The sequence below is a fragment of the Calidris pugnax genome, unplaced genomic scaffold (genome assembly GCF_001431845.1).
Source record: "Calidris pugnax isolate Ruff unplaced genomic scaffold, ASM143184v1 scaffold147, whole genome shotgun sequence".
Taxonomy (NCBI): Eukaryota; Metazoa; Chordata; class Aves; order Charadriiformes; family Scolopacidae; genus Calidris; species Calidris pugnax.
The window spans coordinates 3,552,633-3,571,971 of NW_015092359.1; the positions used below are offsets into that span (position 1 = coordinate 3,552,633).

General features: G+C 47.8%; 1 protein-coding gene across 4 annotated transcripts in view; it reads left to right on the top strand.

The window, feature by feature from the left end:
• Window positions 1-289: 289 nt before the first annotated feature.
• The window catches only part of SYNDIG1 (synapse differentiation inducing 1), a 63,735-nt gene continuing 44,685 nt past the window's right edge, over window positions 290-19,339 (top strand). For all 4 annotated transcript variants that reach the window (XR_001414162.1, XR_001414164.1, XR_001414163.1 and 1 more), the window contains exons 1-2: window positions 290-855; window positions 10,216-10,353. Coding sequence is in view for 1 of the 4 variants with exons in the window: in XM_014962524.1 (XP_014818010.1) it covers window positions 376-855; window positions 10,216-10,353 (618 nt within the window). In the remaining 3 variants the exon portion in view is untranslated. The remainder of the gene's footprint in view (window positions 856-10,215; window positions 10,354-19,339) is intronic.

A 19,339-nucleotide genomic window follows, 5' to 3' on the forward strand; every position in this document is an offset into this window, starting at 1 on the left:
ACCCCCTTCCAGAGGAGTTTCAATTCCCCTGGGTGGGATCTGATCTTGCCTTCAGGTGGTGGTTTTTCAATTGATTTGAAGAGCACCACCTGCTGTTTTTTCCTTCAGCTGGGTTTTTTTTGCCTCGCCAAGTGGTGATATGTTTGGAGAGCTAAGGCAGGGTGTGTGCATACATAAGCCTGTATATCCCCATGGGGTGGGGGAGAAGACAAGCTGATTTGTGTGCCTTGGTGTTTATTCGTTGCCTGTGTCCTCACCTTGGTATCTGTTTCCTTTCTTCATCAGGAAGATGGGAGCCACTGCCCCGGTGTGACCCGTCTGTAAGGTTCAACAAAATAAAGACCACCCATCCCAAGCCCTCAGACACCTCCCAGTATGGATGGCTTGGTCGAGCAGAACAACGTGCTGATGCACAATAAGATCGCTGAAGCCGGGAAAAGGAATGGTTTAATTAATACAAGGAACTTAGTGGCAGAGAGCCGAGATGGTCTGGTCTCTGTGTACCCAACCCCCCAGTACCAGAGCCACCGACCTGGCAGCCTTTCCTCTCCCAGCTGCCTGGAGAACGGCAGGAACGACCCCGTCCAGCAGCTCCTGGACCCCAACATGCTGCAGCAGACGGTGGAGTCTCACTACCGGCCCAACATCATCCTCTACTCGGAGAACGTGCTCCGCTCGTGGGGTGAGAGCATTGGCTCGGAGTGCTGTGAAACCACCTTCATCGAGGACCGCTCTCCCACCAAAGACAGCCTGGAGTACCCGGACAGCAAGTTCATCGATCTCTCGGCGGATGACATCAAGATTCACACCCTCTCCTACGATGTGGAGGAAGAGGAGGATTTCCAGGAGCTAGAGGTCAGATGTTGTTGGGGATGCGTGAGGAAGTCTGGGGGGAGGAGGGCATATTTGGGGTTTAAGTATACAGCCTCCAAGAGCTGGTCTGCAGGGGAGCAGCTGTTTTGGAAGCTGCTCTGCATGGGATCAGCTGTCTCACTCTCTTCTTTGGCCAAATCAGTGAGCAATCGCTCATCTTTATTTGTTGGGTGGAGTCCCAGCTCTGTGAATACTAGTGGCAAAATTCCTAATGGAGATCAACATTTCCCTCCTGCCTCTGAATGGGCTGGTCAGAAACTGAAGAAGACTGTGCTTAAAAGCTGTGTGAGGTCAGGGCCAGGAGCATCTGTCCATGTACCCAGAGCTTGTCATACTCGGCAGGCCAACATCATCTCTTACTTCCTCCTGCCTTGGTCTGGGCATAAAGCAGATTGTTTTGCATACTGGCCCAAACACAAAACATTTCTGTGTGTGAATGAACACAAAATCAGAAGTCTTTGGATTTCAAGCTGCAACGAATCCCATGTCTCTGAAATAATAGAAGATATATATTATTTTTTTTTCTCAGGGAGCGAAACACTTCATTAGATCCCAAATGCAATGTTTTCTTTTAGATTCTTGTGCTTCATTGATCGCTCACAGTAAAGTAAGATACATTTTGTTCTCCAAATGGGGAAGACTATGGAAATCAATTTCATTCTTTCTTAAACGATGCATTTTTTTTTACTTTAAAAAACCTTTTTGTTTTTGGCTGAAACCAGCTGCCCAAACGCAGCACAGATTTGTGTTTGCCAGTGTGTGTGGGAATGGAGGGGGTGCGTAATCCTGCTGGTCCCAAAACCTTCTCCAGTGTTGGACACAGACTCCTAACCCAGCAAAGGCTGTGGAGCTGTCTGGAGGCAAAGGCATAACTTCAACTCCCGTGTCCATAACGAGATGGAGAGACTATTTTCTTGCGTTTCTCTGTCGCAGGAGTTTTCTCCACCGAGACCTAACAAGTCCTAACACTTCTATTTTCACCTCCTTGTAATACCAGTGTCTCACCCCGTGACGAGCGCAGGGGCAACCCAACGAGAGCCCAAGTTCTCTTTTATTCTCTTTTCTCTCTGTCCTGATAAGGTAGGGAGAGAGAGGTGTTTTTCCCAGTGTGTGCCAGCGATGCTGTATTGAATGCCTCCGCAGGGAGACAAAAAGTTTCTCTCTGAGGCATGTGAGGGTGTTGGCTCAAATCACACCCTTCCACAGCATTTCAGAACTGGCTACAGGAAGTCTCGTTTTCTTAATCAAAACAAAATCCCTAGTTGCTGCCTTTTTGCCCTGCTTTCTCTCCTGCAGCAGTAATGGAAGGGACCGCAGCGGGCATGTAATTGCCTAATGGTGTTATTGACACATCCACCCTCACATTTAGACACCAAAATGTCAATCCAAATACAGCAAGACATTCTTTAGCCAGCTGTTGGAAGACAGGCTAAAAAAGACCAGCATAATATGCAGGACAAGGAAAGATCCCTTTTCTTGGTGGGATTTTTAAGGTGCCTTTGCAATGTTGGGCCCTTGATCAAGGTGTCTCTTCAAAGCGGTAGGAGCTTGGAGCTTGATCAGCTCTCATGGAGAACATGTGTTTCTAGAAAACCACCTGTAAAACTGAAGGTCTGGGGAAGGTGACTCCAATCCTTCCCCTTCCCAGATCTCGAGGGGAGAAAAGAGAGAGTCTTTGCAAATTTTGGTACCATGCTGTGACTCTGTACATTGCTTTCCCTGGTGTCTTTTCTTAAATGGGTGGACTGCACCTGGCACCACGGATTCCCAGCCTCGCTTAAACCCTCTGGGTGCTACTGTGCTCATAAATGGAGAGGCGTGTGGAGAAAGGGAGGAGGAAATGAGGCATGACTAGAATTGCTAGAAGCCTCTGCTTCTAGCCTAGTATCAGCCTCCATTGTGGTGCTCCTTGGCCAGCCCTTTGCGGCGCTGTGATTTTTGTCCCAAAGCACTGACCTGCTGAGCAACTGCACTGAGCGCGAGGGGTCTCAGCACGGGGAGTAACTGGCAGCATCCCAGCAGGTCCAGATGCTTGTGGGATGCATCTGGTAGAGCAGAAAGACAGGGAGGAGAGCAGAGATGCGAGAACCAGCAAAAAAAAAAAAAAAAAAAAAAAAAGGTGGCTGCCGTGTTGTGCTCTTCTGGTTCCCACCTGGAAAGATGCTGTATCCGTGTGGCCAGATGCACGAGGGCCGTTCACCACAGACGTAGCTTCACGTGTTTGTTGAGACACTGGGAATGGAAGAAAAGTATTTGAGGACAGCAGGCACAGAGTAGGGGAAGGAATGATGCCAGATTGTGTTAACTATATAAAAACCTGCCGATCTGTCCAAACGAGAAAAAACAGCACCTGAATAACACAGCACGAGTCTGGCCCACTGGAAAGCTTTTTTTTTTTTTTTTTCTTTTTTCACTAGTTACTGACAAGAAGCGAATGGTTTTTTTTAAATTACTGGTAGAGCCCGAGCAGGGTGGAAAGGGAGGAGAAGTTAAAACAAGAACAGTGAGAGAGGACCATACGGCGGAGGTGCCAGGTTTTTGCTTCCCCACTGGGAGAAGCCTTGGAGGACTTGATTCTGCCATGGAGGATGCAGGGCACGTCGCTGAGTATGTTGCCACATTCACTCTCACACCACAGCTCATCGAGGGATGGGAGCTGCACAGCATGAGAGCAGATCAGGGCTCAGTTCTTGTAAGGGTTTTTGTTTTTGTTTTTTTTGGTCTGCTTTGGCACTTCTTCCTGGGAAATAAAAATTTAAAAACAGCCCCTTTTGGAAAACATTGGCAAAGAGGGGAGCTTTGTGCAGAAAAGCTGTTGTCTCTTGAGAACTGGGGGGCCTGTTCTCATTGTGGCAGGGAAAGGCAAGTGGATTCCCAACTGGGGCATCTCAGCAAAATGCCTTCTGGGAGACAGGACAGCCCTGGGGGGTTGTGAATTGTCTCCTTTCTGGCCTCTTCCACCTTGCTCCAGTACCTCCTGTGTTCTTGCAAAGCACCTGCTTAGGGGGTTTTCAGGACTGGGCATTTAAGTTTCTCAGAAATGCAGAAAAATGTCATGCACCACACCTTTGTGGTGGTCCTCTCCATGCGATACTTGCAGGAGTCCACGGACACATGGAGAGAACAGCTTTTGTGGACACGCTGCTGGGCAGTATGTTTCTGCCAGGGTGTTGCTTTAGAAGAGAATTGGTCTCTTGATAACCAGAAGGATTGCTGTTTTCCTGCAGAAAACTTTGCTGCAGAGAAAGCTTCTGAAAAAACACCAGGTATTTTGGCTGAGGGCTATTTGGTTGTGGTTTGAAGAGCTGACCCCAGCCCAGCTGCAGGGGCTGCTGCTCTGGTACCTATAATCCCCTGTAGGATGGGTCTACCCAGCTCACCAATATCTCTGAACAGTTGCCTAGAAGGAGGTACCTTCTACCCTCCCCAAGCCTGGGAACTCTGAAGAACTTGGGAGATCTAGCAGAGGAGCAGGAGACATCCTATGGAGGGGTCCTGTACGTTGTTGCAACTCCGTGGGTGTGTTAAACTTACTTATTTTTTCTTTTTTTTCCGAGCAGGTTGAGTTTTTTTTCAGGTCCTGATGTAATGTTATTCAGACTGCCTATGAAAATCATAATTGTCTGGAGGGAAAAACATTTCTGAAACAGCTCTCATTAGCATATACAGCCCCACATTGCTCTGGCAATTACCAGGCACAAAAGCAGAAGGCTGCGCGTTCTGTCAAAGCTTTAAACTTCTCTTTTCGGTGCCCATCCCTGAAATCAAATGATTCCCTATTTAGGTATCTCTGGAATGTGTATAAATATCGTATGAGCTCTTTATGCCTAATGGACAGACAACTTGTCAAAGGTGGCGGCAGTGAAATATTACGTGAGTTGCTAGCTGAAATACCCCCATGTTAGAGTTCGTGTGTAGATGCAATGCCATCTTTTATCCAGAAACATCATTTGTCATATTACACTCCTGCTAGTTTTCCTCCTAACCCCTAGATAGATGGCTTATTTAGCGAAACACAAGCTATTGATGGTAGCAAATTGAATTATTCATATGTGTCGCATAAAAGAATACATCTGAGCTCTCTCTTAAAACCCTTTTTCTCTTTCCCAGCAACGTCTGAAACAGTCTCTGAAAATGAAATAAATAGAATGTTCTGGGGAGTGAAAGAAAAAAGGAAATGTAGTGCTTTCAAGCTAAACCTTCCTTCTTTTTTTTTTCCCTACAAATTGCTGGATGCTGCTGTGAAACTCATCCCGTTGACGTGAGCATAAAAGCCTAGAGACAGAAGGTGGATCCTAAGCCATGTTCTGTTCCATCCAATCCCTCTTCTCAACATTCCCAAGCATCTCCTGGCTGTGTCTCTTCTGAAATGTGAAGAGAAGGCCCTGGAGGGGGTTTATGCACATCAAACCCTACGACATGCCTGCTTTCTCTCAATGTGGCCAGCTTGCACAGGCTTATATGGTCCTGCATTGTGCTGGGAATCATAGACAGATTCATGGATGAGGAACCCATAAACAGCTATCAAACGGAATTGGTAAAGCTTTTTTTTTCTAATATCTCTTAGACAGCAGTTGTGGGTACTGGGGGAGCACAGGGGATGCAAGGTGTCCAGGTTTATGTCATGTCCTGCTGCTGCTGTCAAAAGGACCACTGGTCTTACCCTGTAGGACACACTTTATGTCCCTGGATCCCTTCACAGGCACATTGTTAACAGGTTAAAAGAGTGATTACACTTCATTTGCATTTGATTTATTTTTCTCCCTTAAAGGAGAAGCCACTGGAGTCGAGAGATACTGAGCCCTGCCAAGGGATATTAACCTTTATTAGCAAGCCCTAGGTGAAGGGAGCGTGGCTGGGAAATCACCTTCAGCAGCCTCCAAGTGTCCTTCTATGAATCTTGTTAATAGCAGCCAAGGGCCCAGAGCAATTCCCTTTCTCATCATCACCTCCCTGAGCTGTCAGACTGACACCACGCAGTGAGGTCCCTGGGCTCCAGCCTGGCAGTGGCATGAGCTCCGGGTGAGCTTCAAGCAAGAAGAGGGCAATCATGAAGGGTCACCCCCTGCCTTGAGCTGTGTAGGGCTACTCTTCCTGCTGAGGTGAGGCAGTGAAGAGGGCTATCTCCCCCAGTCTTCCTCAACAGGCAGTGTTGAGACCGTCTCTTCTGCAGGGACCACTGGCTCTTCTCCTGGCAGGAACCTGTGTCTGCAGACAGTAGAGGTCTTCCTGAGTGGGGGGCCCTAAAGTGATGCCCCATGCCACGAGGAAGAACATGGATTATTTGCATGGCATTCACTGCACCTTCACCCTTCTCAACAGGGTGACAGCATGAGCTGCAGAGAGCCACTACTCTGCGGTGACCACTGGCCCACCTGCAAAGGTGTGAGCGTGCCAAGAGACACATGTGCCTTCTCCATGAAGGCACAGGGTTGCTGGGAGCCCCTGTCACTCACACAGAGATTAGGGATATTTACTTTATGGCTGTGATTACTGCTCTCCCAGAGTAAGAGCGTGATTTAGGAGGCCTTAGCAGCTGGCCTGTTTTACTTTGGATCTGTTTTTTGCTGGTTGCAGTCATCCCCTTCCAGTGGCAACGTCTTGGATGCAAGTTACAGATGGCTAACTGTGGCTGTGGGTGTCTAGAAAACGTCGCAAGGGAGATGATCAAAATTCAGGGGGACAGGAGGTAGAATGGGCTTGGACAGCTGCATCCGGGGGGGGTTGCCCCTTATACCTTCTTGTTTTCTGAGGTTACATATGAAAAGCTTTCCAAGCAAGGAGAAACCTCTCTGAGCCCATTCTAGATGGCTGGCTGCTTGACTGATGAAGGAATTTAGACTGGGAGTTGGGGAAACAAGAGGAGGAGCTCGGACCAGGTCAGGGTTAGTGGATTATGTCTCATTTAAATACCTTTAAGATTGAAGGGAAGCAACTGGACATGTTTAGTTTGGAGAAGTGGAGGCTGAAGGGAGACCTCATTGCCCTCTACAGCTCCCTGAAAGGAGGGTGTAGAGAGGTGGGGGTTGGCCTCTTCTCCCAAGGGAATAAGGTCAGGACCAGAGGAAATGGTCTGAGGTTGTGGCAGGAGAGATTTAGATGAGATATTGGGAAGAATGACTTTCCTGAGAGGGTGGTCAGGCACTGGAACAGCCTGCCCAGGGAGGTGGTGGAGTCACCATCTCTGGAGGTGTTTAAGAACCGTGTAGACGTGGCACTTCAGGGCATGGTCTAGTGCCCGGGATTGTTGGGTTTGTGTCTGTCTGTGGGTGTGATGTTTGGACTTTTTGTTTGTTTGTGGATTTTTTTTGTTGTTTTTGTTTTGGTTTTTTTGTGGTTGGACTCAATGATCTCAAAGGTCCCTTCCCACTATGAAGATTCTGTGATTCAGCGATTAAGACACCAGGCACACTGGAGAGGTCAGACGAAGTCTGCCATGAACCCCAGCTGCCAGCACCCTTTGATGGATATTCAGGAAATAGCCCTTTTGATAGTACTCCTTTTTTCCCTTCAAAGCAACCCATTCAGCAACAGGCACAGGCTGCATGCAGACCTAATTTCTGGGATGGCCCTGTGGGATCTGCTTCAAATCCAGATGGTCCAGTGATCTGATTTTGACAAAGACCAACACACGATGCAACTGTAAGATAATATGTGCTCTGCTTCCCTCCATGCAATGCCTGTTTCACTAATGCAGTTAAACATGATGCCCTATTCTGACCAAGCACTCTGCATCCCTCCACTCTTCTCCAAGCAATCTGAGGTCACCTAAACACAGCAGATGGCGAAGACAGTGTGCTGGATGGTGGCTCTCCCACCGAGGGCTGTAGTTTATCGTTGTTCTGCCTCAACGCACTTACTCCTCACTGCATGGCATCTGGCTGATGCTTACTTAAGAGGTGATGTCTCTAAAACCTGTTGCTGTCATGGGTTCTTTGTCCTGGTGACGCATTATTTATTTATTTGCTTGGTTGGTTATTTATTTCTTTTCACCGTTTTGAGTTTTGCAGTTGCAGAATCACAGAATCCTCATGGTTGGAAGGGACCTTTGAGATCATCGAGTCCAACCACAAAAAAAAACCCAAACCAACCACCAAACAAAAACCAAAAACCAACCAAACCCAACTGCTGTCTGCAGAGCCTCTGTTCACTCATAATGTCTTGGTTGCAGTAAAGCACATAGCTCTTAGGGACAGCTAGCCTCAATTTAAGCAAGGGCTTTGTGTAATAGAAAATCCATTGCAACTGCAGAGAAGTGTCATCACCATCTCTTTTAAAAATCTGCACCTTGTGTCTGCTCTTCATCTGTTCTGCTTTCAGTCGCTGGGGTTTCTTCTGCTTTTCTGCCAAATGAAAGAGCTGTCTCTGATCGGAAATTATCTACTCATGCAGGCACTTACAGACTGTGATGAAATTGCATCTTAAATTTATCTTACAAGTGAAGCTGGCCTCTCTACTTTCTTCCTGATTTTTTTGTGGCGTGATGAATGTACCTGCCTGAAATCAGAATTCCTGATTTCTCCAACATACTTGGGAAAGAGCGGTGGCAGAACTGGACCCAGTATGTACGTGTCTATAGTACCGTACCCTTCTTTCTCTCTCCATGGACCGTATCCACTGTGTATGGTGCATCCCAGAGGAGGTTTATTTTTAGCTTGCTCTTGACTAAACACTCTAGTCTAGTGGTTTTCTCAGGGTCGCTGCCTCTTGAAACACAGTCCAGGGCGTACACCCTGCATGCAGCTCCGTGTACAGCTAGCCTTGCTCTGTGCTGGGTGGTTCCTGCTCCCAAAGCCATGGTCCCTTCAGGAATGAGGCGTCTACATGATTCAGTATCCCTCCTTAAATATCCTCTTCCCTCTCCCCTCCTTTCTGCGCCCATTTGCTGAGGAAGCATTACTATTGACTGAAGCAGCTGGTTGGATTTCACGGGCTAAAACTCATCGATGTTTCAGCTTCACCCTGTCATTCTCCAGGGTGGCCACATTTGCAGTTATGTTCAAGGCTGGCTTCTTGCACAGGTCATTTGGGAAGTGTCAGAAGCAGCTCCCTTGAATGAAGAGGCCAAGGTTTCCTGCTGAACTGTCCAGTGCTCAGATTCCAGCTTCTGTGTCTGGGAAGTAGACACCTCCTTTCTCCCAAGAAGTTCATTTGTCCTCTTCAGCCTTTGTCACATCCACAGTTTCTGCAGAAATCTGATTTATGTCCTGTCCACATCACTTGTGCCTAATGAGTTTTAGGGCTGTAGAGAAAAGGGAAGGGAAGGGAAGGGAAGGGAAGGGAAGGGAACGAGTTTTAGGGCTGCAGAGAAAAGGGAAGGGAAGGGAAGGGAAAGGAAGGGGAAAAGGGAAGGGGAAAAGGGAAGGGAAGGGGGAAAGGACAAGGAAAAGGAAAAGCTGCTTGCTTTCTTTGTCATTCACTGTAATCAACATTTATCTGGCCAGGGAGCTGTGCTTTCCATTCTCTGGGGACATGTCCTCTGGGGCCTGATCTCCTGGTAACTCCAGTTTTGCCTGCGCTCCTGAGGTCACCTCTCCCTCAGAACAGCTACAAAAAGGTTGTGGATAAACTAAGACTGAGATTGTGAAACTGCTTTATCCTGTACTGTCTTCTTGCTTTCAAGTTCATGCAACAGTGATGGAGGCTGCGACATAGTCAGTAGGTAGAGGTTGCCCTGGTGTTGGTCAAGGAGGACACCTGGTAGCCGGTGCTGAGCATGCAGTAGGAGAGAAAGAGTGCTGACTTTGTGATGCTGGCTGGGGTGGCTTCCTCAAACATTGGTTTCAGTCTGAGCCTGCAACTTGTGGAGATAACCCTGCCTCTGAGCTGTGCTCATGCTTCTCCCCTGTTGCATTCTGGTGCAGACGTAAGGGTTTGGGTCTCAGCCTCTCCTTGGGGTGCTGCTAAAGAGGGGGCTCATGCCCTGGTGAGCCTTTCGGCAGGGCAGGGCTGGAGATGTGCCACAGCTGCAGTCCCAATCCCAAAGTCCTCCTGAAGGATGCTACTGGCTGGTGTGGATGCTACAGGAGAGCAGGCTAACTCCTGTGGTCCCATCGCTGTGGGGCCACAGCAGAGCAGGACGAGTGCATTGGGCTCTGATGAGCAGGGTACAGGTACCCCTAGAGCTGTCCCTGACTGGAGTCCCCTGCATGGTCGAGACCCCAGGGTGGGTCACCAGAAGCCTTCTACAACGAGTGCTGGTGTGTTGATGTTGAGGAATTACCCTGGTATGACCGGGCGGAGTTTTATGAGCAGAAGATCACAGCCTTGGCCCATGGCAGTGGAGAAACAGTGCTATCATTAACCAGCACCTTTACATTTCTCTCTCCCTTGCTATTCCAGAGCGATTACTCAAGTGACACTGAAAGTGAAGACAATTTCCTGATGATGCCACCAAGAGATCATCTCGGCCTCACTGTGTTCTCCATGCTCTGCTGCTTCTGGCCATTGGGAATTGCTGCCTTCTACCTGTCTCATGAGGTAATGTTAAAACATCTCCTGCTAACTCAGAGCTTTGCATCCACGGAGTGGCCATCACTTCATGCTGGCAAGGAAAGTTCACCAAGACCCAAATGTGGGCAAGATGGGTAGTGGGAGGTGGTTAAACAGGGTAGTGTGTTCCCCACCTTGATGTGTGGTTGTGGGCCTGTGAGACAGTTTGCTGAGGGAGGAGTCTACAAAATAGGTTTTTTTAGGTTTTAGTTGACAATGGTCAGATTCCATGTCAGTTTATACAATGTCCAGATAGGGATTTTCTGTGGACATGACTTTTGAGTGGAAAACACCCTTGCTAATCTCAAACATTTGGATTTCCCATTGGTAAAACTGATCTATCGGCGCCTAAGAGACCAAGTAATATCCTTTCTGTAGCAGAAGAGAATTTTCTTTCCAAGAACCATTTCCTTTCTCCCTGAAAAATTGCTCAGTCTGTTCTCCTTGTGCAATTTTAATATGGAAATATTTTTTACTAGAAAAGTGACAGTGTTGTGGTTTGTTTCCTTCATGAGATGAGCTTGCTGGTTTCCAGCCTGTGCCTAACAATTACCTCATGCCCTATCATTTGTTTCGACAAGTATGTCTTCGTAAGTGCCTGCAGAGTAATTATTGAGTTTCACAGCATGGGCAGATAATGTAACGCGACAGAAAAGGAGTCACACTGGAAGTCTCAACAGTGACTTCAGGGAAAAGTTGGCTTGTGTTTCTCTCTACTGGTGGTAGCGATGCCTATTGCAAACTACAGTCTGTACTCCACAGCACCAAAATCATTCACCCTCTTGCCTGTCTTTCTAATCTGCCTGCTTTAAACATCCACCAGCGCTGGCTATTTGTCAAGCCAGAGCAGGCACTTCAGATCTCAAGAATCCTGGTCTTCACCATCAAAGAAAGAGATACAGTGCTACTGTTTTTTTTTTTGCTTTAAGTGTTTGTTGTTGAACTGGGAAGCCTCTGAGACAATTGAAGTTTGTCCAGTGGAAAGTAGCAAGTTTCCCTGTTTGAATGTTATTGACTTCTCAAGTTTGGGTCAAGGGATTTGCCAGATGATGAGAATGACAGCAAAAAGTAAAGCGCCGGGTGGGAGCCACACACTCTTTCGCATCCTACCATTTGGTCCTTCAGGCAGAGCTATTATTCATCAATGGGTTCAATGCCCACCTCTTCACACACATATGCCAGGCAGGATTTTTTCACCAGTGCTGCAGCCAAGGAAGGCTAGAAGTTTGTCACCACAGGAGCAGTGTGTTTGCTCCGTGCTGGGGAAAACAGTGCATTCATTCATTTCCTGCAGCAGCGTTCCTCCAGGAGGCCTGGGGACCACTAGCTGGTTTTATCTAAGCAATGACAGCACAGCCCAGTACAATAAATGCAAAGCAAACATCGTAATTAAGTACCAAAAAGCAGTAAGGCTGACAAGCTAGATGTGCTGAGAGCCAGTGTAGGAAGGACAGGGCATCCACATTAGGTGTGAACTCATAGGAGGGGCTGGCATAAATCCCTAAGACCCCTGGGACAGGGGCACAAGGAAGGTGGTAAAGACCATATAATGACAGCGAAGGATGGTGATGTTGTGCTGAAGGCCCTGGAAATTGGTTTTGGTTTGGTTTAGCACAGCGAGGGGGATCCGCTGAATGCGCTGCCTAAACCTGGGACCTGTCAGCAAGGAAGGGCAGGCAGGTGCTTTGCCTTTATTAGGTTGAGAGGCAGCAAATTAATCTTTGTTAATTGACCTCTTGCATTCACTAAGGCAAGTTGTCGCTAAACCCAGCCAGAGGAAGGACTGTTTCTGAGGAATTTTGACTTTTCTGCTTTTTGGTTTTGGGTTGGAAGTAGAAGGTTTTTTTTTCTTCTCTCCCCACTAAGAAATGGTAGTAATAATGCCATCCCTTGCATGCTCCTTTCCTCCCGTCTCTCCTCTTAGCTCCTTCCAACAGCTGAATCAGCTGAGAACTCCTTTTCCCAAATCTCACTCAGAAAGATGTTCAGGTCCCTGCTCGTCCCAGTCCAGCACAGGCACCTCAGTTCCCAGTTCCCAGTTAGGCGCCTTCGCTGCCTCCCTTCCCCTCCAGCAGATCCATCCCCACCCTGAGAAAACACCAGGCGTCACTGCAACTGGCACTTGTGCAGAACCCCACATCCAACACATTGGCATTTTCAAGAGGAAAAATTAATCTCTCATTAAGGCCAAAACCTTCTATGGCTGAGAACGGGCTAAAATAGCTGGTACAAACCACTGAAATCCTGCACATAGCGAAGCGAATACCAACATTGGTACCAACTCATACTTTGGACCATAAACCATTCATAATAATGTTTCATATATAAGATATTTACATTTTTTATTTTTGTCAAAATTAGGTTGACAGTTGGACAAGATGATCTTTAAGGTGCCTTCCAACCTAGAAGATTCTGTGATTACATCCTAATAGCATGTGATTTCTTTTTATGTAGGCCCTCTAACTCAAACTCCTTTATCAAAAGTCAGAACTATAACTAAAGATCAAAACTTGGCACTTGGCATTCCAAACTTCCTCTGCAGTTGGTTGAGCTCTTGAAAATGCCACGTTTCCAGAAAGTCTCCTGTGTAGTTCTGCTAAAAAGGCCCAGTCTGGGTAAAAATTGTAACACGTGGGAAATTCAAAGGTGGTGGGTGGATTCTTTGTGCCAGAATTTAGCACTTGTGGTGAATTTTTTTTTAAAATACCTGATCTCCTTTAGGTGTGCAATGCATTTACATAGGAAGGCCTGATTTGCAGAAGGTGTATTTGCAGTGCAGCTCAGTGTGTTCCTGCAGCCCCTGGCAGTGCGGTTACGCCGCGTGTATCGATGCCACGGTGCAAAACAATTAGATGAGGATCAATGCTGCAAGGTCTCAGAGATGTTCTTTACCAACAGAAAGATTATTTTTCCCTGTGGGCCATAAAAGCAATGTACTTCCTTGTAAGGGCTACTTCTGCTCGGTGTGGGAAGAAGGCCAATCACATCCTGGGCTGCATCAAAAGATGCATTGCCAGCAGGTCCAGAGCGGTGATTTTCACTGAATTTCACTGAATTTTTAGAGTTGGAAGGGACCATAGAGATCATCTAGTCCAACTCCCCTGCCAAAGCAGGACCACGCACAGCTTGTCAGAGCATGTTACTCAGGACTGCATCCAGGTGGGTCTTGAAAATCTCCAAAGAAGGGGACTCCACACCCTCCCTGGGCAGCCTGTTCCAGGGCTCCGTCACCCTCACCGTGAAAAAGTTCTTCCTCATATTCAAGTGGAACCCTTTATGTTCCAACTTGTGCCCATTGCCCCTTGTCCTCTCACTGGCAACTACTGATTCTGCCGCTTTACTTTGCTCTGGTGAGACCTCACCTGGAGTCTTGTGTGCAGGTCTGGAGACCTCAATATAGGAAAGATATGGACCTGATGAAAGGGGTCCAGAGGAGGGCCACGAGGATGATCAGGGGGTTGGAGCACCTCTGCTACGAGGACAGGCTGAGGGAGCTGGGGTTGTTCAGCCTGGAGAAGAGGAGGCTCAGGGGACCCCTAACAGCAGCCTTCCAGTACCTGAAGGGGCCTACAGGAAGGCTGGGGAGAGCCTGTTTAGAAAGGCCTGCAGTGACAGGACGAGGGGCAATGGCTTTAAGCTGGAGGGGAGCAGGTTTAGAATGGAGATTAGGAGAAAGTTCTTTACTGTGAGGCTGGTGGAGCACTGGGCCGGGTTGCCCAGGGAGGTGGTTGAGGCCCCATCCCTGGAGATATTCAAGGAGAGGCTCGACGAGGCCCTGGGCAACCTGGTCTAGTTGGGGGTGTCCCTGCTGACTGCGGGGAGGTTGGACTAGATGACCTTTGGAGGTCCCTTCCGGCCTGGACAATTCTATGATTCTATGACTTAGATTTTTCCACCGAAGGTTTTGCCAATGTGCTGCTGATTTAGGGCTTCTTGGAAGCAGATGCAGCTGCTCGGGGTCTGCCTGCATGGGGGAAAGGAAGAGGTGCATCGGGTTTAGCTGAGCCAGCAGGGAGGAGCAGTGGATTCAGAAATGCACTCTGTGACAGCAAAAGCGGCCCCATTCCATTGGGATACCTAATTTCCCTCAGCAAGGCATCTCCTGGTGATCTTCCTCTCCCAACCCACGCTGGTGTCACACTGAGTGGTGTCCAGGTCCCCTTCTCGCCCAGGCTGTCACAGCTGGGCTTTGTGCCCATGAGCCATTCAGGTGACCTGTGCAGAGGGCACTGCATTTGGATAACCTTGCAGGAGAGGTCACATCTCTGAGTACTCTGATTTTTAACAGCAAGACAGTGTTTATTGGCTAATTTTGCACTTTTTTTTTACAAACAAGACATATGAGTTTTTACACTTGTGATTTTTTTGGATTAGCTGCTTTCCTGAGAGCTTATAACTGAGTCTGAAGGGTTCAGTCAGAGGGTTTTCCTACAGTTTGCAGGGAGGCCTTTGCAGAGGAAAATGTAAATGTCGTATGCCTTTCACCACAGAACTCTCCTGCACTCTGATCAAAAACATTTTTTTTTCATAAATCGCCACCCTCTAAAGTCATGCAGGTATTTCAGTTTTGATTTTTTATAGAGGTTTTTAGCTTTGTAGATTTGCCAACAATCTACGAAGTTTTTGCTTTGTAGATCGTAGGCAAATCTGAAGCTTCATAAATCTGAGAAGGAAGTTAAAAACAAATCTTTTTTCTTGTCAAGTTTACCATTGAACCTATGAGACAAGTTATCGGGGCCTGTCAGGCTTTCTGCTTGGTGAGGGTTGATAATCCTGCAAGGTCTTTTTGTCTGAATCCTCTTTTTCTTCCTGTGTTTATTTTTAGGAAAGAGAGCAAAACCGTGGCACACATTTCTTTCCCTCCCCTAAAAAGAAATTCATTATCAGACACCTAAATCTGTGCCCGTGTGAACGACCTTCACTTTGTACCTGCTGTCTTGTGGGATGTGGGTGGCCATGAGGATCCCATCACCCCCAGTAAGTCCCCACAAACTTGTCTGAGAGATGCCAGCCAGGCCAGAGAGAAACAGGAGTGTGTAGGGCACCTCTGTCCAGTTCCATGAAAACTTCCATGGGCACAGATCCCAATACCGGCGCTCGGATTATCTTTAAAGAAAAAGTTGGGACTGCGCACTGGATAAAAGGATTTTCTCTGGTTTTCATGCAGACGTGAGGCATATGGGATCAGGCAAAGGAGTGACTTTCTATCCAGTTTTCAGAGACAGAGGCTTTGAAACAAGGTGTATTTTAACACATTTCAGTGGTCACTGGCATGAAGAGAGAGATAATGTTTATGTCCCCATTAGGAGGGAGAAGACAGTATGAACTTAATCTTTATCAGAGACCAGAAATTAGGTGGTTAGCACACTTGCTTTGTTTTTTTGCGTCATATTTTGACATCTAGACACTGCTGAAAAGGACAGGGAAATAACAGCCAGGTGTCATCTGTTGTTTATTCCTTAGAAATGTGGCTCAGAGTCCCTATCTCAGCTGGGAAAACCATGAAATGGGACAGTGGTGTGACATGCCACGTTCCACCAAACTGGCTGGTGGTGCTGGTAAGATCTTTCCATGCTCTACCAGCCCACTCTTGTTTTTTTCCTCTCTGCCCCACTTTTTTTTCTTTTACATCAGCGAACAGAATATAATAGACTACAAAGAAGTTGGCATCCACAGCAATGAGCGTGTGTTTGTACCGGTAATGCTGCATCCCCTTGTGTCTGAGACAAAAAGGCACAGGCAAAACCAAAAACTTATTTTTCTCTACTTGTGATGCATACGTTAACAGCCCAAACTGTCCAGTTGCAGGATGTGCTGGTCAGCATCGCCAAAGCAACGCTAGCGAAGCAGACAGTGGGATTTGGCATTTTCAAGAGAGGTTTTTGATTTTTTCAGTACCGCATCATTTCTTGGACTAAGTAGCGCTTGCACAAAAGACCTGAGTGTCAAAAGAAGATGAGCTTTAACCTCCTCACATGTAATATAAAGGAGTCTTTTTTTTTTTTTTTTTGGTGTCTTGGACCACGATACCAAATCACACAATCCCTGAGCTGAAGCTGGGCTGTTGCTTTGGGTCACACAGCTCAGATAAAGGGTACAGGGTGTGTGTTCTGGGGCTACCCAGCCCTTTCTTTGCTGTCCATCCTGCAAAGCTTTGGGCTGACCACCCAAAAATCAAATCTCTGCGTTCTTGGTCTGTGCATGTGAGTGCAGGCACCCTTCTGATGAAGTTTTGAAGTCTTTGAGCTGTAAAAGGTTATGACCAAAATCCTCCGGACAATTAAACCCTCTCGTGTCAGGAACGAGTTAAAAAAAGTCAAAATGAGTTCCTCCTCACATGAAATTGCTAAGGAGTTTTGTGGCAGAAGGCAGTCCAGCAGAGCTCTGTGCCAGTGTCTCACAGAGATGGCCAAGGGCTGACAATATGGCCACTGTCCTTGCATGAGAGCCCCGGTCCTGGGAGGTCCACACACCATGACTTATGGGTTCCTCTGAGCCTGTTTTCAGTCTTAATAGCTGATGAATAGAGATTCTGTTTAGTTAATATATATTATTTCTTGACATTCCAACTCTTCAGCTGGTGGAATTGGTCCCCCTCTATTCACTTCGGTGTTGAAGATCTGTTTTGCCAACTCTGTCTTACCAAGGAGGGGACCAAGCCAGGGACTCACAGAGAGGACCAGGTCCTCTGACCAATGCTGGGGTAGTCCATGTTTACATGAATTCACCCCTAAGTGCCCATGGCTCTGAGACCCTCGTGGCACGGGGCTTTAGCTTCCTCTTGGGATGAGCTGTAGGCTCTGGGTCATTTCCTCATTGATCACCTTAAGAATCATAGACTCATAGAATGGTTAGAGCTGGAAGGGACCTTAAAGGTCATCAAGTTCCAACCTCCCTATCCCTGGGCAGAGACGGCTCCCACCAGACCAGGTTGCTCCAAGCCCCATCCAGCCTGGCCTTGAACACCTCCAGGGATGGGGCATCCACAACTTCTCTGGACAACCTCTTCCAAGAAAGAGCTGAGTTGTTCCAGCCACATTCCTAACACCGGAATAGCTGTGGAGGACTGGCGCGTTAGATATCAAGCCTGAAGTTTGGCAGGAGATCGAAACCATTGAGAGCAAGGTTTTGTGTGAGGAAACGTGGGATGAAGGTTGCTTGCAAACTGCTCTCACCGCTCTGCTTGCAAACTGTCTCTCTGTGCGAGTGCATCTGTGTGCTCTTCTGTTAAAACACAGTGCTCGCAAGGATAAGCACTTCAGGATCATCGAATGACACCATAATTTTAGCTACCACGAGACAGCTGTCTTCTACTTGCATATGGCTTCTCAGATGTACATATCTTGTGCTTTGACATGAGTCTAGGGCTGAGGAGCGCGGCCGGTGCCGATTGCTTTTAGCTGATGACTTTCACCCCTTCTCTACCTTCTCCACTCAAAAGGGTTGGGGCAGGGACTAGCCTGTGTGTGTGCCCCTGGCATCCTGCCCTTGGCAGGTCTGTGGCCACAACTGATGGTAACCCGGAGGTGGGTCTGCCCCAGGGGACGGGAGCAACGCTGTGCACACTGGTCCCCCTGGGCTAAGCAGCAGGAGTCAGTCCATCAGCAGCAGAAACAAGCCCAGTAAAGTGCTGACCATACCCGTTCATTAGACACAGAGGGAGAGCCTATTAGAGGAAAATATGCCAAGCCAGGTCCAGCAGCCTGAGAGGGGCGAAGCTGCTGCCGCTCCGTGCCTGCAGGTCCAACCAGTGGTGAGGATGAACATGCACTCCCAGCAGGCACCTCCAGGGATGGTGACTCCACCACCTCCCTGGGCAGGCTGTTCCAGTGCCTGACCACCCTCTCAGGAAAGTCATTCTTCCTAATATCTCATCTAAACCTCCCTGCCACAACTTCAGACCATTTCCTCTGCTCCTGTCCTTATTCCCTTGGGAGAAGACGCCAGCATCCACCTTTCTACACCCTCCTTTCAGGGAGTTGTAGAGGGCAATGAGGTCTCCCCTCAGCCTCCTCTTCTCCAAACTAAACATGCCCACAGTTCCCTCAGCCTCTCTTCGTACGACTTGTTCTCCAGACCCCTCCCCAGCTTGGTGGCTCTCCTCGGGACATGCTCCAGCACTTCAATGTCCTTCTTGTAGTGAGGGACAAAGAACTGAACACAGCACTTGAGGTGAGGCCTCACCAGTGCTGTTCTTGGGAAGAGCAGCTCTTCCCAAAGCTCATCAGGTGGTTCGGTTCATTCAAGGTTTGCAACTTCTGCTGCTTTCAGAGGAGAGGGAAAGCCTAGTCCTGGAGGAACTGTCAGAGGATGTTTCATGGCCAGGGTCTGCCTCAGGCCGTGATAGCTGCCCTGAAGTGGGGTTCATTAGCTACCGACACCTCTAATTCTCTGCTTCCCAGGTGGGAGCTGTCTCCCATCCAGTGGACGGAGCGTGTGTAGACTTTCCTTCTGCCAACATTTCCCTGCGGGGCAGACGTCTCCTGAGAAGAGAGAAGTTTGTGCACGCAAGAAAATGGCCATTTAGAGTGTGTTGTGTGTCAGCAGCTGCTGATTTCAGTGTGCTGTGGGTGAGGTCTTGGGCCAGGGAACTTTATAAGTGTCTTGTATAATTTTCTCTTCGTTCCTCTTTGTCCTTTTGATCTTATGGCCACATTTCCAAGTAATGAACCATGGCTACAAAAAGGGATTAGATTAATGAGTGGCCTGATTGCTTTAGCCCTTAAGCTAATTTTAAATAATTGGAAAGGTAGCTCACAAATAACATTCTCTGGAGAGTTTAATTCATTATGGAGGTGTTTAATTACAAGGAAGTTTTGGGACAGAAGAGAGACCAACTCAAAATGTTTGAGGAGGTGAGGGGTCTCTTTTAATAGCAAGAACATCCTGCACAATGACAAACTTTATACATTAATTATTTGGTGCCAGAGAGCCAGGGGAGGTTCAGGTTGGACATCAGGAAAAATTTTCACAC